Below are 18,134 nucleotides of genomic sequence, written 5' to 3'. Positions count from 1 at the left end.
TTTTTCAATTTTTTGAAATAGACACTTTCTCACATTTCAATCAAATGTGTATACTTCGTTTCAATGTATGTATATTTTTATAACGTATAAAACATAATAGCATGATATAACTGTATATAAATGCAGGGTTCGGTTCCCACCTTAACCACGCATTCAAATATCAAATTGAGACTTAAAATGTCCAATTTACACAATTACATGTATAACATGATATTATCAATTCTGTATAAAGACTAATTTTCTCATTGTTATTATAATAAAATATTTAAAAATATTTAAACTCGAATGTGAGAGTATTGAAAGGACAAATAATTCGATCTTTTGTCATTCGGAAGTCTAATTCGTGACCAGTACTTAAAATGACTAAAACTAATTTGAAAGAATCATTTATTAAATTGAAATCTTTATTTTTACGTTTATTTCCTGTTGAATTTAGGTCTTAAGCTGATTCGTTCGAAGTTTCGTGTATAAATGTACTTTATAATCACGACTGTCACACAAACATACCACAGTTGACAACGTCTTACATATTTTAATAACCACAAAAGTGTTCTTTTCATTTCGTACTTACATCAAGTTAAGTATAAACGATTAGAAGAACTTCAAAAAAAAAAATTCAACGTTCAATTTCAACTTCAAACTTTCTTTTTCATGTTAAAATCAAAGTTGATACACTATAAATCCAGGGCGTCCGAATGGCTTCTCTGAATTTAGCTTAACAAGGGACACTCAAAGTTAAAACTTAGAAATTTAGAAGCCAATTTTACAAGTGGCAAATCCAGAAGGGGATTCCGGGGGTTGTAATCTCATTGTTTTCATGATCAATGCCTTTGAACGGGGACAATAGGTCCAAATCCCCTTTTTATCTTCCTATTCGCCCCCTTTTAAAAAAAATCTCCTGCTAAACAAAGAGTACATAAAGCAAATAGTTTTAATTTCTAACACCAACCTTGTCTGGTGGATTTGGGAGCCTTGTTTCTTAATGATTTCAAAAGGGACGTTGGTGTTGGTAAAACTTTGTCTAGAGAGCAATCATAGAAAATGAAATAAAAGGGGAATGTGTCCATGGCACACAATTGATACCCCCGCTTAATTTAGAGACTTGAAACGAACAAAACCAGCAGTTTTTTTTCCATTTGTAAAGGATCAATACTCTAGAACGGTAAAACTGACGCCACCAAATTAAAATTTGATCTTTGTATTTTGGGCAATAAGCATTGTGTATAAGTTTCGTAACATTTGGTTGAGGAAAACTAATTAAACAAGTTTAAGAACGGAAAAGAAAAATCAGCCATTTTTCCATTCAGAAAGGGGCAAAACTCTAGCACGATAAAAGTGACGGCGCCAATATCTAAATTTGGTCTGTGTTTTGTGGAAATAAGCATTGTGCTTATGTTTCATAAGTTTTGGTTGAGGCAAACTAATTTAAAAGTTAGAGAACGGAAACCAATTTTTGGACGTGCGTACGTACGTGCATACGCTCCGACGGAAAAGGGTAAAACTTAATGCCCCTTCCGCTACGACAGGGGTACAAACAGATTTTCTTTTGAAACACTAAGTTAAACGGACAAAACAAAGTTATTCGTATAGCCCTTTTTTTGGTTCGTATAATAAGCAACGTATAATTTCATCACGTGAAAACATAGTACGAAAGAAAAAAAGGACAAAATTAACCCAAAAACCAAGGAACATCATTGTTCTAATACAGCTGACTATGCTGTGTGGGCTTTGCTCATTGTTGAAGGCCATACAGTGACCCATAGTTGTTAATGTCTTTGTCATTTGGTCTCTTGTGGAGAGTTGTCTTGTTGGCAATAATACCACATCTTCTTTTTTCATATTTATTAATCTAGACTCTGTACTTCGTAGTCGAATGTCACATACAAAGACAAATTATACAAATGCCAAACTGGAATATAACATGTCACGTGCACTTTAATTAATGAATTTATAGACTCTTTTTTGAAGATCTAAATAATGACTACTTATGATAAAACAATATGAACATTATACATGCTTCAAAAATGTCTGTAAACTGTCACCTTGGGGTGACATTTCGACACATACGTGTAGTTATCTTGATTTTATCATAAGGACGATGTACTGTACAAATATAACTGTTAAAATTAGTATAATATAGTAAAATGAACTTTATAAGAATTTTGGTCAAAAACTAGGTCATTGGACTGTTTAAAAATGCTGGAAATAAACTCATCATAGATACCAGGATTTAACTTTTGTACGTTACGCACATTTCGTCCATCAAAATTCCTCAATGACGCTCGAATCAAAAGAGTTAAAAAGACCAAATAAAAGTCCGAAGTTGAAGGAGTTTTTCTATTATTTCGTTTCCGGTTTTAGATTTAAATAGAAGAAAACATTTTAGATTAAAAAAAATAATAGATATAGCATGAAACGGAAGTAAATATTGAGTTACGTCTGTCTGAAATTTGAAATCATAGAAAACCACGAAAATTGTCCTTCTCTTTAAGAACACCCCTTACATTCTCCTCGAGTTAGTAGCATAGGATAGGGTTTCAATCACAAGAAGAGTGCAAAGAAACACTATATATATTAGTATAACTATGATAAAACAAAATATTAAATAACCATTCAAATGCGCATATCAATGTTGTTTCTTTCAAACGTTACAATAATTAAGACATATAGTCACACCTGAATAAATTCAAAAGTGATTGATCAAAAATTATTACATTTCCCCCCTGAAAAATAAATTTAACTCCTACTTGACACAGCATCAATTGTACATTATACGAATCACACAGGTAGCTACATTTCAATAAAGAAATTTGTATTAATGATTAATTAGCAATAATAACTAATTACAAGTACTTACCGAAAAGACAACTAAAATCAGATAGAAAACGTTTGTAACCATTTTTATCTCCAAATTATTAATTTTACAGGTGCGAAATACAGGTATCCTCTCTTTGAACTCAACTAAAATGGAACGTTTGTGTTTGGCGTTCAATAATCAATAATGATATTAGCAGAGAAAATATCAACAAGAAAAATCACAACTTCCATTCATTTTTGTCTCTTTTAAAATGTAATGTTCTACCTTTTACGTTTCCAATCGATTACCGTGGTGTAAATTTCCGCTGTCAATCAAACAGTCTACGTCAAGTTAAAAACAATTCTAGTTGATTAATACCGTCCCAAAGTACAGCCCACTTTTTATGTATTTATCTGCGATGATTTAAATGAATTATTTCCACAGTATGTGAATAAAAAGTTAAGTAATTTCCTTTAATACACAATAAATTATATCCTATTCTAACAAAGAAAGTACCACGTGGAAAATTCACCAATTTGAGAGACGAAAAAAAAACGTTATTCGCCCAACACCTGCATACTAACTAGATCGTGGACTATACTTTACACCTAATTAAATTTAGATTATAAGTAATTATTGATATGTAAAGTATGACTTGTTAGTACAACTGTCTGACGATCAAGGGTCGATCTACCTTTTTAAAAGGTTGTTTGATCATAGTATTACCCGAGTTTTAAAATTATTGAACCGAACCATACACGGTATTTGAGTATTTAAATATTTCATTGTTTATAAAGTATCTAAAATATTTAAAAGTTTGTTTTGAATTATAAACAGACGTTTTATAGACTGGGAGTGTTTAAAGCTTAAATTGTTGTTATTTTGAAAGTATTTAAAAATTGAAATTTATGTGTGAAAAGTGAATTTACATTTCCTGAAATTCATTGTGCGTGAAATGCATATTCATACAATAAATTGAAGTGTGTTTTGAAATAATTATATTAAGTATATCAAACATTAAACACAGATTATTGAAGCATTACATACAGTATATATACATACAACATTTTGTTTGAATGGAAAATAAGGATGAAGTATGCAATGCACGACAGAGACAATCCATTTCATGCAATCTGTAAATATTAACAAAGACCCAGTGATTGAATTGCTGTTCTTCATTTCAAAGTCTCAATAAGGATTTCAACACATAGGAAAAGATGACAGATCACTTCTGGTTCGATCAACACGACAGGTTTACAACACAACCACTAGTGGTACAATCCACAACACAACCACTAGTGGTACAATTCGCAACACAACCACTAGTGGTACACTCCCGACACACACACACACACTCTGTAAACAGAAGCAAAGACGCAATGGTTGTATTTTTGTTCTCCATCCCAAAGGTACAATAAAGACTTTTAATAACACATAGGAAAAGCTCACAGCTCATTTGTCTTCAAGTCCAATACGTTCCCTAACACCGGTCTGGACAACCTCGGGCTTAGTATGACCTGCAGGTTCACAAGACGAGCACTAGTTATACAATCCCTACACACTTTCTGTAAACATGTTAAACAAAGACGCATAAATTGAATTGCTGTTCTTCATCCTAAAGGCACAATGAGGACTTCAACACAGCAAAAGCTCACAGCTCAGTCCCGATTCAACACGGTCCCTCATACCGGTCCGGACAAACTCGGGCTTAGTGTGACCTGCATGTTCACAAGACAGCCACTAGCACCGGGTACAATCCCTACACACACACTACAAACATAAAAAGACGCATTGTATTGCTGTTCTTCATCTCAAAATCACAAAGATTTATATTTCTTCGACACATAAAAAAGAACTGCTGACCTCCGGTTCCATTCGGCTATCCTCGGTATAATCCGCCACTCTCCTTGTTAGATGAGGGTACGGAATCGACCGAGTTGAGACGAATGCGCTGGTTCAACATGGTACCTAAAACCGGTCTAGGCAAAACGCTCTAGTAAACCCGGAGGTAGGTAATAGACGCATGTAACAACCCTTATAGAACGCATAAACACAACCTAAAAGATTAAGAAACGAAACGAAACTTCAAACTCAATTGAACGTTGTATAAGGGTCTTACTATAGGCTTTACAGAATAAAAGAAAAAAGAAATAAAACAGAGAGAAAAGGGCAAAAATAAAGAATAGGGAATAATTGATTGCTAAAATATAAAAGATAGAGAGTAATACATGAGAATAAATTTACGAAATAGAAAAAAAACATTCTAAAGAATTAAAGAGACTCTCCATCTTGATTCCAGACCCTCTTCTATGGGAATTAAACTAGTGCATTACATTGATTGCTGTTGTGCAAACTAATTAATTTCTCTTATTCTTATGTCATTCGACACGAATGTTTAAAAAAACCAAAGAAGTTTCAAAATTGCCAACAGTATGCATGTATCCCTCTATTTTCCTCAGGCAATGTTGATACTGATGACTTGCAATTTGTTTTAATTTTTTACCTTTTGAAGTGATGCCCAGACACACTTTTATGTACTACAACTTAGCATTCTAAAATTTGGTACCTAATGAAGCACCAAAGCGTATTCCAAAAATACGTTCAGGATGCACGTATGTTGTTTATTTGACTTTACCGAGAACATAAAAAAGAGAACAATGGACAATTAAAAGCCACAAGTCGAAAAAAGATACCGAGCAACACGACCTTAACCAACATGACCAATTGAACTCAGGTGATCCCGAAAGGTCGGAAGTTCGGACATCTTAAGTTGTACTATGCATAGCCTCTGTACTGTGAATTCATTTATGTTCGTGGGTATATGATTTCGTGGTTTTGTCAATTTTTGCATAAAAAGCTTATACAAAATTTGTTTTCGTTGAATATTTGAATTCATGGATCATCTGTACCAACGAAACCCACAAAAATTGACATTCAACAAATAATTATAATGAACACACAGAATTTCATTTGTTTCAAAGCAGCAAACTGCACACAAAAACGAAAACTTTAAAACAGGATCAAACACTTTTTCATTTGCAATAAACTTGTAAAGATTTTGACAGAGGACATAAAATCTAATGTCAGAGTAATGATATTAGACCTGTTTACAAGATTACATTAACCTGGATGTTAAAGTGAACGACTTTGTTATTAAAAGTTCATAACTAGTCATATGTAATATATAAAATTTGTAATACTACCGTTTTTGTACTATATAAAGCTATGGTCTGTGATTGTCACGAAGTGAGAGACCCATATGCACTTTGAATCCCCTTTATCTCTTTAATATATCTATTCTTTTGGGAGGAAAACGATCGATTATAAATGTATGTTGTTTGCTGGATATCAATGCAGTGGCTAATATTACATGCAAACACGTTAACATATTAATCGGTAGTTCAAGTAAGGGTGAAGATCGAGCAGGGCCCGGGGACTTTCTTTCGTTTTTTTCAAGTAAAGTATAGTCAAGAGATTATTTTGTCTGTAATTGCTAAAAATGTCTTTCAAAGAAATTTTCAAACGCGGTGTAGTTGTTTCGGCAGTTTTCTTATGTTTATCAAAATTGGTAGAGAATTCGGTGCCGTTAAAATATATCAATAATAAACACCAATAAAAATCCCATGCATATCATATTACTAATATAGTATTAATGTATGGACTTTTTCATATTGGCCTTGTAACATGCCCGAGGTGTTAATTATGGCCAAGGATGGTTGTAATGGCCCTGAGGCAACGCCGATATATTGATACTTTTATTAACCAACTATAAAGGCAACTTCATTCAAGAACAGTCTTCGAGTCTCGGATCCAAAATTATACAGCTATCCACACACTACAACAGGACCAATACAGAAAAGCCCGTTTCATAACATTTTTATTTTAAAAATGGTTTTAATTCTTTGATTAAACAAAGAGTAAGAAACTTACCGTGAAGAAGATACAGGAATTTCATAGCTGAACTTCAACTTGTCTTTTCGCATTCAATTTCGCATGGAATTTTAGTCAACATTGTGACTGTCAGATGTCATTTCTGATTTCTCATCCAAGTACTTAATTTTATGCTATTAAATTCATTTCATCTAGCAAATAAAAAGTAGCTGGGAAGAATAAATCAGACAGTTTAACTATTCTAAAGTCTGCATTCTGAGGATTGAACAACGGAAATGAAACAGTAATAATAATCGAAAGTCGTACTCGAAAAAGACTGTGAAATATTTCCGTTTCAAGTCGTTACAAAACAATGTCAATGAACATCATTTAAACTTGTTTTTATGATATTAAGTTTAAAAAAGAATTAAAAAATGTCACACTTATTTAAAGAAATAAAACGACATTTTGATTTAATCGATGTCCCGTTTCATCTGTTCATAATGCATGACTGTGATTTCGCCGTAATGCACGGGTGTGATTTCGTAATGCATGACTGAGATTTCGTAATGCATGACTGAGATCTCGTAATGACTGGCTGTAGCAATTTCTCCTTTCATAATGACCAGATGTCGAAATTTTCCTTTTATAAAGCATGGGCATTTCTATACATATTGTAGTAAGTTGGTTAATAATTGTAGATAATGACCAATAAATGAAAAACCTGCAAGTAATATACCACCCCAGAGTATGATTTAATGAAATTCTCTGAAATCAATAGATCATATAGAACATTATGTTGGAGCATAAATCTTCAAACTCATCTACTATTAAGCATACTTATTTTTTGTTAAGGGGTCAAATGATTCTCTCGCTTTGTTGAAGACCGATTGGTGGCCTTGGGGTGTCTTTTGCTCTTTGGTCGGGTTGTTGTCTCTTTTACCCATTCACCATTTCCATTCTCAATTTTATTATAAAAAGAAATTAGTACCAAATGCACACATGTATGTGTCAAGAGCGGGACAACAGCAAACGTGCACTTGTTAATTATAAGTAATAAAATTGAGAATAGACAACAACCCGACCAAAGAGCAGAAAACATCCAACACGGCGACATATAAAAAATCGAGGAGCAAGTGATGAGAACTTATTTTACAAAGATTGGGCTTTAGCTGGATCCAAACAAAAATGTGTTCTAGTTCAGTGAAAATGGACGTCATTCTAAACCCAAAACCACTTCTTTCCCGATTTTATCTATGAATCTCTGGTCAATGTTGAATGTTTAAATCATCACATGTGTGAAAATGGTAAGAAGAAACATACTTTGTAAAAATTCTATTATCCTGATCGTAAACAATCACTTCAGGCAATTGTAAATACATCCCTTTCCTATTCTCATCTAATTCCTAATCGATGATAAATCAGATCAACCGATAGTCCTTAGGAGATTTATTTTAGTATTACCATAATATCAAAGTATTTATTTTAGAAGTTCTTACTAATTTACAAAACTATCCACTCTTTAAGTTTTATATTGACCATATCAGTAAAATGGGGTGACGCTTTTCCCGAAAGAAGGGAGCATTTAATATTTTCCACGGTCCACTTGATACCTTAAAGTTAGACTTTACAAGGAATAAATTCAAAATTTTAAGTTAGACTCTCAAATCTTGCCAAATCCTGCCCTAGACTAGAATACTAGACTAGACTAGACTAGACTACTAGACTACTAGACTAGACTTGACTTGACTACACTACACTAACATATAATACACTAGACTACACTAACACATACTAGAAAAGACTACACTAGACTAGACTAGACTAGACAAGACTAGACTACTCTACACCACTAGACTAGACAAGACTAGACTACTCTACACTACACTACACCACTAGACTAGACTAGACTAATCTACACTACACTACACCACTAGACTAGACTAGACTAGACTAGACTAGACAAGACTAGACTACTCTACACTACACTACACCACTAGACTAGACTAGACTAGACTAGACAAGACAAGACTAATCTACACTACACTACACCAATACACTAGACTACACTAGACTACACTAGACTAGACTACACTACACTATACTACACTACAAATTTTAAGTGATAAATGTTATTTTTCTCTCATGAAATTCGGCCTCTTCCGACATATCTGACCACGTCACTGGTCTATTGTTGCGGTTCGTTTTGCTCAATCTTTACTTGTTTGTGTAATGTTTTTCAGATTTGTTTATCGTCTGCTCCCTATTGGTTTCTCCTCCCACTTTATTAATTTCACAAATTCAACAAGGACGAAAATACTTTTGTACTCATTTGTCTGTTTGTCTTTTTATCTTTTTTAGCCATGTTGTCAGTTTATTTTCGATCTTTGAGTTTGATTGTCCCTCTGGTATACTTCGCCCCTCTTTTCAAAGACATAATGGCAACCATGTATATGGTATCCTTAAATACTTTTCTGCTCATTTGATACTATTCTAAATGTACAGTATGTATCCATAGACCTTTTTTTTTAATTTTCTTTTTTTTTTTTTATTAAAATTGAGAATGGAAATTGGTAATGTGTCAAAAAGACAACAACCCAACCAAATGGCAGACAACAGTCGAAAGCCACCAATGGACCTTTAATGCAGCGTATTTAAGTAATGAAAGTAATTGAGTATACTTTAACAGAAAAATACAGACCTCGGTGTGACCAGTTTTAAAATACTTCCCCCTCCTCCAAAAAATGGCTACAATTTTAACATTTGTAAATTTTTTCAGGGTGGTAGGGGGGAATTCGCCTGGTCTGAATCTGCAACTTGAACAGGCAGCATGATTTTCTTAAAATGATTATCAAAATATGTTATAATTAAAAAAATTAAATATAAAATTTAATTTGATAAGTATGATTAAATACAATTTGCCAAGTTAGTGTTAATACTTATAAAAATCATGCATTATCAAAATTGAATGATTTTTGTTAATTCTACGTGATCTTGCTATACTGAAAGACTTTCCCTTTGATTTTTTTTTGTTCAAAATTTTGTAACGTGACAGAATTTTGAATCATTATCAAACATGATGCTGTCATTTCAATAGGAAACTTTACATTTAGATGCAGCTGCAAAGCAAAGTATATTTGAAATGATGTTTAAAAAACTAATTATACAAATGTATACACCTGCCTTGAATTGTGTAACTAGAATTGAGAATGGAAACATTCAGAAATAAAGTGAGTTTGAACCCTGCGAGTGGCATGCAGGTAATTTGGATTCAAATATTATTTCACTATTTAAAGGATTGCCAGTTTTCCTGCCGCAGGTCGTGGTTCTCTTCGCCGTTGCACTCCTAATTCATCCGCCACTACAAATTAACCGTCACGAAATAGTAAATAGTACTAAAAGTGGCATTATACAACCCAAAAATTCAGGCGATCAATATACATCCAAAATGGATATTAAGTTCACACGCAAAAAAAGGTAGTTTGTGTCGTTTATTATTATTGTGGTACATTGATATTTTAAAGTTTTGTCTGGCATATAAATACTTACATATAGCTTGGCTTTAAACTTCAAACTGCCAAAGAAGCGTTAATTTAAGATCTTGTCCATTTAAAATATTTGAATATGAGGCAAGGCTTTATATATAACAATATTTTGCTACAAGATGCATTGTTTAATGTGTGTGCTATATATTCAATGGAAACTATAGATTGTAAAAAAAGCGATCTTGTTCAAAATTACCTTTTTAGGTCAAATATGACCTTTGTAGGTCAAATATGTCACATCGACATATTTATGACATCATGTAGACATATCACACTTGACTATTCTGCACTTAAGCGTCCAGATCATATTAACCTTTCCATTTATGAATAAAATTAAAATACCTCTTAATTAAAGGCTTCAGTAATTTAACTATTTGCAATTTTCATACATGGCCAAATAACAGTCCTTTTGATAAACTGGTAAACAATCACATACGACAGACGGTTAAATTTTAAAACAAAGGGAAATATACTCAATAAAAGGGGGGGGGGGTAATTTGATTTTCGTGGGGTAAGAAGCAGTCGAATATTGTTTGTTTGTATTTACTTGTTTACATTTTTTTAGCGATGGCGTTGTCCGTTTATTTTTGCCTGAATGTCTCTCTGGTATCTTTCGCCTTTCGTTTGACGCAACAGGTGCATATACTATCAAATGGTCACCCCCTTACCTTTCATGTCATTGATGTTCATATAGAGTTGAATGACCAGAACATTTTGCAACGTTTGCAAATACTGAGAGAAGGGGAAACTTTCACATTTTTTTGTGCGTCGCCGCCAATACACATTTATAGCATGTACTGTCACCACAGTAGTAAACATGGCATTTTGTAACCATATAACTGTTCTTTTTATTTCAGATTAAAGGTAGTCAAATTGTCTTTTATATAGTTGTCAGAATATCTAATTTATGGATAATTGATTGAGATTTATTGTTAGTTATACGTCCTGCTTATTGTAAAAAGTTCACGGCTTAGTATTTTTCGGCTTCGCCTTAAAAGCTCGTTCGAAATACAACCAGTCGTTGGTTGAAGTCATAAAACTTTGCTCAGTGCTTGGAGCACAAAAATCATGCTCGAAACATGAAATCCAGCCTTTTGATTGGTTGATTTTCGAGTACGAGTACAATAAACTGACTCGAAAGTTTTATGACCGCAAGGCCTGATCACGTCAAATGAAAGGCTTATTTCTGGATTTAATTGTTTTACATTTGTCATTTCGGACCCTTTACACATGTATAGCTGACTATGCGGTATGGATTTTCAATCCTAACACACCTTTTTTTTTAATATTTAAAATGCATTTTTTTAATCGCATCTTTGTTGGACATGCCACACTTCTTAAGAGTGTGACTGGTCGGCTCGATGATTTTAAACTTTTTTAAACTGGAACGCTAAACTTTTAGTACTTTTTGGTCCAAAAATCGGTTCAAATTAATAGTACATCAATATGTCAGAAACACGAAATATGTGACACCGGACGTTAAAACCATCGATCCTGATTGGAGTTAGTTCAAGAAACTTAACATGACATAGCTGTCGTAATGCACGTATGCGATCATAAGAACCACTGTATATACTTTATAGATATAGGAAGATGTGGTATGACTGCCAATGAGACAACTCTCTATCCAAATAACAATTTATAAAAGTAAACCATTATAGGTCAAGGTACAGCCTTCAACACGGACCCTTGGCTCACACCAAAAAACAAGCTATAAAGGGCCCAAAATTAGTAATGTAAACCATTCAAAGGGGAAAACCAACGGTATAATCTATATAAAAACGAGAAAAGAGAAACACGTATGAACTTCACAAGCAGACGACAACTACTGTACATCAGATTCTTGATTTAAGACAGGTACAAACATGTGTGTTGATAAACCCAAATCCAGGTATACCAAGAGTATCAGCATGCCAAGTTGACTGACTCTTAATACTTTGAATTTAAAAGTAAAAAGATGTGTTAAAATGACCGATAACAATCTATCCACAAGTGACCAAAAATGGTTAATGTAAATGATCGTAAATACGTTATCATATGGCCTTCTACAATGACCAAAACCCCGTCCGTATAGGAAGCTATAAAAGATGGGGAAAAATACCAGAGGGACAGTCAAACGCATAGATCGAAACGTGAAACGGTTATTCCATAACGGTTAACCAACTCGTGATGGCGTCCGTAAAATTTACGAAGGGATGATTTCAACTTCACCATTTGGAACTCTTGGTTTAATAGCTTCCTTGTGAGCAGTAACCCTCTGTTAAGAAAATCATGATAGGAAATGCAAGCACGGGAATATCGTATCAATTGGGAGATATATACCCCGTATGCAGGTGCTTCTGGAATGTTGCTACTTAGAAATGGAAAGTTCACACTTGGAAAGCTGAAATCATCTCTTTTGTCGTAAAGTTTTGTCTTCAAACGACCCTCATTGTCAATTTCTAGATGTAAGTCATGATATGAAGCCGACTTAACTGTATCTGTTTAAGTTATGAATCTGATGTTCAATTGTTGTCGTTTGCAGAAGTGGTTCATAAGTGTTCCTCGTTTCTCTCTTTATATATATATATATATATATAGATTAGACGGTTGATTTTCCCGTTTGAATGGTTCTACACAAGTATTTTTTGGGGGCCTTTATAGCTTGCTGTTCGGTACAAGCCAATGCTCCGTGTTAAAGACTGTACATTGAGTAGCAGACCTATAATGGTTTAGTTTTATAAATTGACTTGGATTGAGATCTCCTATTATATATCTGATTGATATTGAACCATGCATCTTATAATGAATTACATACATATGTCTATAGAATATCACATATATCGTAACATTTAATATTTTCTTCTAAAAAGGGGGATGGTACCTTGGAACAAATCAATATCCCCTTTCTACCATATTTACCCGGAAATGGGGTTCATTTACAACAGTAATTATAACGTCTTTTCGTTTCAAGCATAATCTTCAAAAGAGATAGATATGTCACATAATGTGCAAAGAAGTATACAACTTTGAAATTAAAACTATCATGTCAAATATGTGTAATTTGTTTATATGACAATACAGATTATTATATATAAATGATATTCAATAAACATGTATATGTTTCTGCGTGTTAACTTTATTCAATATGGGTTTTGCTCATTGTTAGATCCGGTACAGTGACCTATACTAGTTGTTAATTTCTATGCCTCTGGTAAAGAGTTTTGTCATATTTTTAACCCGAGACTTACTTTTAAGATTTCTAATTAACGAAAGACAACTCTATCTATGTACGATTCAGGCTAGCTTGAGTTGTCGTACCGTCTACATTATAAATGCCTGGGAACATGTAAAATAACAAAAAACGTTAAATGAATTTTATGAACATGATGAATACATAGTTTGATAACTGTTAATTCATTCATGATCCATTAAATAAATAGTTGTTACCCCCATGTCCTAAAGTAAAACTTAACAAATGAATTTATAATTTTAGAGAATTGTTTTAATTCACTTTCTGATGTCATTTGATCGTCGGAAGACGTGCGTTCAATAGCAATGCAAATGCATCTCTTTATTTTTTATATTTACTTTGAACAGAAAATTTCAAATCAGACACATTCTGTATGTGCGTGTACTTAGTCGGAAATAGACTGAATTACCCTGAAATTACGTGTCTTATGATTTTAAGTTTCCTACAGTCAACTTTCCATTTCTGTGTAGCAACATCCCAGCGGCACCAGCATATGGAGTATATGTGTCTCAATTGATACGTTACTCTAGAACTAGCTCAATGTACGTTGATTACTGCTTTCTCAAAAGTTGCTAAGACAGAGCTATAAATCAATCAAATTTTGGTCATCATTCAAGAAATTTTACGGTCGCCATCATCAGCTGTTTGGCCATTATGACAAAAGTGTCAGAAATCATATCTGATATTCTTCCTCAGTCATAATAACCTTCCATCATTACCGATCTGGACAAAGAAATAACACGACGGGTGCCGTATACGATCAGGAAATGCTTACCCTTCCAGAGCACATGATTTCACTCTCGGTTATAAGTGGAGTTCGTGTTGTTTCTTATTTATTATTTATAACTGTTGACGTAAATGTTCTTTTGTTTTTTTAGTCTTTGTTTACTCCTTGGTTTTGATTGTTACTGTCTTACTTTACTGTTATAAATAAAACTATCAAGCGTCAGTCGTCATTTATGTAAATTATATTGTAATGTATGAATGTATAAATGTTAACTGTCTGCATGTGCCATGTTTTTTGTTTGAGGGAGGGACTCAATAAAAATTAAACTAGTTCTAATTGAGTTATCCTCTTTATATAAAAAAAAAATATTATTATTATTATTACCGGTATTTATTATTATGTCATCATTAATTGTACGTTTACGACGTAGACAGATGGCTCTACGCATGCCTTGTGTAATATCCGCTGATGTTGAAGTGTAAGGCGACTGACAATATATCCTTTTTAGCTAGCGACTGACAATCAATCCTATTTAGCTAGCGAGTGTTCTTGGACACAGTTTTGTTAACCATGGAATTGATGCTCTTTTCCCCTTTTGCTATCTATCATACATACTCATCTAAGGTTTACTAACCCTGCACGGAGCCTCTCAACTTTAGAACAATTCAAATATTTTATTTTAACATGGTGTTCTTCAGAAAACTGCTTCTGACGTTGCTGAAATCTTCCAGCCCTCAGTACTAGTGTTCTGTTAATTTGATTGCTTTTGTTTTATTTATTTGCTACAGCTGGAATCTTCTAACCCTCAGTGCTAGTGATCTGTTAATTTGCTTGCTTTTGTCTTTGAGTCAGTTAAAGCAAAATATGTTATTCTTTTTTTAGGCTTGCTTGCTTTGATTTGTGTTTAATGATCTTTTTATTATTCATGTGTTTTATTTGTATGTGTAGTCGGTCATATGTGCTTATAATTTGTTTTACTGTGTTTATTTGTAAATATCATGCCCGACTCTAAATAAAATTTAGAGTAAGAAACTAGCTGGCATTTCATTGGGAGGAGTAAGCATCTAACTAGCAGTTCATTGGGAGGATAGTAAGAATCTAATTGACATTTCATTAGGAGGATAGTAAGAATCTAATTGACAGTTCATGGGGTGGATAGTAAGAATCTAATTGACAGTTCATGGGGTGGATAGTAAGAATATAATTGACAGTTCATGGGGTGGATAGTAATAATATAACTGGCAGTTCTTGGGGAGGATTAGGAATTTAACTGGCAGTTCATGAAGAGGAGTTAGATTGTAACTAGAAGTTCATGGGAAGGAGTGAGAATCTTACTAGCAGTTCATTTGGAGGGTTAAGAATCTAACTGGCAGTTCATGGAGAGAAGTAAGAATATAACTCGCAGTTCATAACGAGGAGTAAGAATCTACCAGACAGTTAACTGCGAGGTGTGAGAATCTAACTGGCAGTTCATGGAGAGAAATAAGAATCTAACTAGCAGTTCATGGGGAGGAGTGAGAATTTAACTGACAGTTCATGGGGAGGAGTGAGAATCTAACTTACAGTTCATGGCGAGAAGTAAGAAACTTACTGGCAGTTCATGGCGAAAAGTAAGAAACGTACTGACAGTTCATGGCGAGAAGTAAGAAATTTACTGACAGTTCATGGGGAGGAGTAAGAATCTAACTGACAGTTCATGGCGAGGAGTAAGAAACTTACTGGCAGTTCATGGGGAAGAGTGCGAATATAACTGACAGTTCATGGGACGGATTTAGAATCCTCTTTTTAAGATTTGATTTTGTTATGCTTGTAATTTTTTTTTATTATGTAAACGTTTCATGGTGATCCAGGCGTTGGAACACCTACTTTATCTGCGCTTTGGGTTGAGGGTTTTTCAATGGAATACTACATTTCTATTTTAAATTCTATACTAGAACAAACCCGCGAAATCGCGGGCATTCAGAGCGTATTTGAAAGGATGTAAAGTGTTGTAGGAAGAATTTTGTAAAATATTTAATGACTTGAGAATTTCAGGAAAAGTATCAAAAGTACTAAAAGGTACTTTGGGACAGGAAAATGTTTTTTTAACCCTCCTCCTTTATTTCCAAAATTCCCATTTTTTGTTTTCTATTAATTTCATTATGAACATACATTTAGTGTACATGTATTTTGAACATTCCAGTCAGGAGCCCGTAATTCAGTGGTTCAGTGATATTTGTTTTTGTTCATTTGTACACAAATAAGGCTGTTAGTTTTCTCGTTTGAATTGTTTTACATTGTCATTTCGGGGCATTTTATATCAGACTATGCAGTATCGGCTTTTGCTTATTGTTGAAGGCCGTAAGGTGACCTTTAAATGTTAATTTCGGTGTCATTTTAGTCTCTTGAGGAGAGCTTTCTCATTGATATTCATACCACATCTTCTTTTTTTGTAAAACATTTAGTGACTTGAGAATTTCAGAAAAGGTATCAAAAGTCATAGGTAATTTGGGACAGGATAATTGATTTTCTAGCCCGGCTCCTCCTTTTTCCACTTTTTGTTGTTTGTTCTCTATTAATTTTAATGACACATGAATAATTTTAGCGCTTATCTGTATATAATAAACTTTCATTAAAGGGGGGGGGGGGGGTCGGGACTGGGCGGATTTAGGGGGCCCGCCCCCCCTTTTTTGGAAAATAATTGGTTGCTTATATAGGGAATCACTGAAGCATGACCGGAGCGGGCCCCACTTAGGCAGTCAACGGGCCCCTGCGTATGAAAATTTCTAGATCCGCCACTGCGGAGGGGCCCTGATCCCAATATCCCGGGCATAAAAACATGAAATCCCGAGGTTCTGAATTTATTTTACAAATTAAATATCTCGACATCCCGAACTTCGAAAAAAAAGAAATCCCGGATCCCGAAATGGTCAATCCTGAAATTTCGATCTGATAAACACCCGTTCCAGACGTCCCGAAAGTGTATTTTCTTTTTACAGTCAATTCTCAGTGTAATAATTGATGCACAGCGGTCATTGATTGATTATTCAGACCCTGTCTATTAAATAAACCGTGTGACTGCCGCGGATACTTGAAAATTATATCAGACAGAAAAATACACTTTATTCGTAGTATAGGTATTTGTTTCAAAGTAAAAAGAAAAACGCAAACCGGAAGTCTAATCTGACTTAAAATTTCGCCCAATGACGGAAACATATCCGGACGTTTTTTTTCTCGTTTTTCACCCAAAATAACTTAATCCGAATAATCATATGAATGGATGACAAATGCGATTATGCACTGTACCCATAGGACACAGAGGCATGATGATTAATTTATTGTGGAAAGAAGAGAAGCGACACCCAAAATGAGGTCTTCTCGTTTAATAGTATAGATACCCATTTCTAATTCAACGATCAAGAATAACTGGGTGTGATTGCGATATAATAATTATCACAGATTTTAACATCGACTTATGTTAACCAAATTAGCAAATTAACCTTCAGTCTTTTCATTCTCAAAAAGTAGGAACTTTTAGAAAAATATGATGATACAACTTTGAAGAAAAACATATTTGATCAGGGATAAGGGAAACAAATCTCTGATGCTATTAACTTGTTAAGATTAAAAAAAAAATAGTATGATGAGTGCGGGGTACGAAACACTTTTGTAGAATTAAGACCCCCCCTACCCACCCCCTTTTCCTTCATAGCGTAAGTTTTGCTTCCTATCTATTTGATTCTGGCAGTGGCATTTTGAGAATCTTGTGTTGAGATTTGATCTGTAAGCTCTGTTAGCTCTGTGAATTCTTTTTTTATAAGTTATTAAATTCTATCATAAATACCGGTTTTAAGGTGAAGTACACAGTCAAATTAAGTAATTGATTGATTTGATTGGTCGTTGTCTTATTCGTGTATATCCCTCAATGCATTGTATTCATAACTCAAGACATTAAGCTGGAGATTGAAATTGCGTAAGCTCATA

General features: G+C 33.9%; 1 protein-coding gene across 1 annotated transcript in view; it reads right to left on the bottom strand.

Moving 5' to 3' along the window:
• The window catches only part of LOC134683219 (uncharacterized), a 32,966-nt gene extending 29,481 nt beyond the window's left edge, over positions 1 to 3,485 (bottom strand). The window contains exon 1 of the mRNA XM_063542378.1: positions 2,858 to 3,485. Coding sequence (XP_063398448.1) covers positions 2,858 to 2,899 — 42 coding nt within the window. The 5' untranslated portion in view covers positions 2,900 to 3,485. The remainder of the gene's footprint in view (positions 1 to 2,857) is intronic.
• Positions 3,486 to 18,134: the final 14,649 nt, after the last annotated feature.

Source organism: Mytilus trossulus, chromosome 9 (genome assembly GCF_036588685.1).
Source record: "Mytilus trossulus isolate FHL-02 chromosome 9, PNRI_Mtr1.1.1.hap1, whole genome shotgun sequence".
NCBI classification, from domain to species: domain Eukaryota; kingdom Metazoa; phylum Mollusca; class Bivalvia; order Mytilida; family Mytilidae; genus Mytilus; species Mytilus trossulus.
Note: the sequence above shows the minus strand (reverse complement) of the source record. Positions and strands in the feature narration are given on the sequence as shown.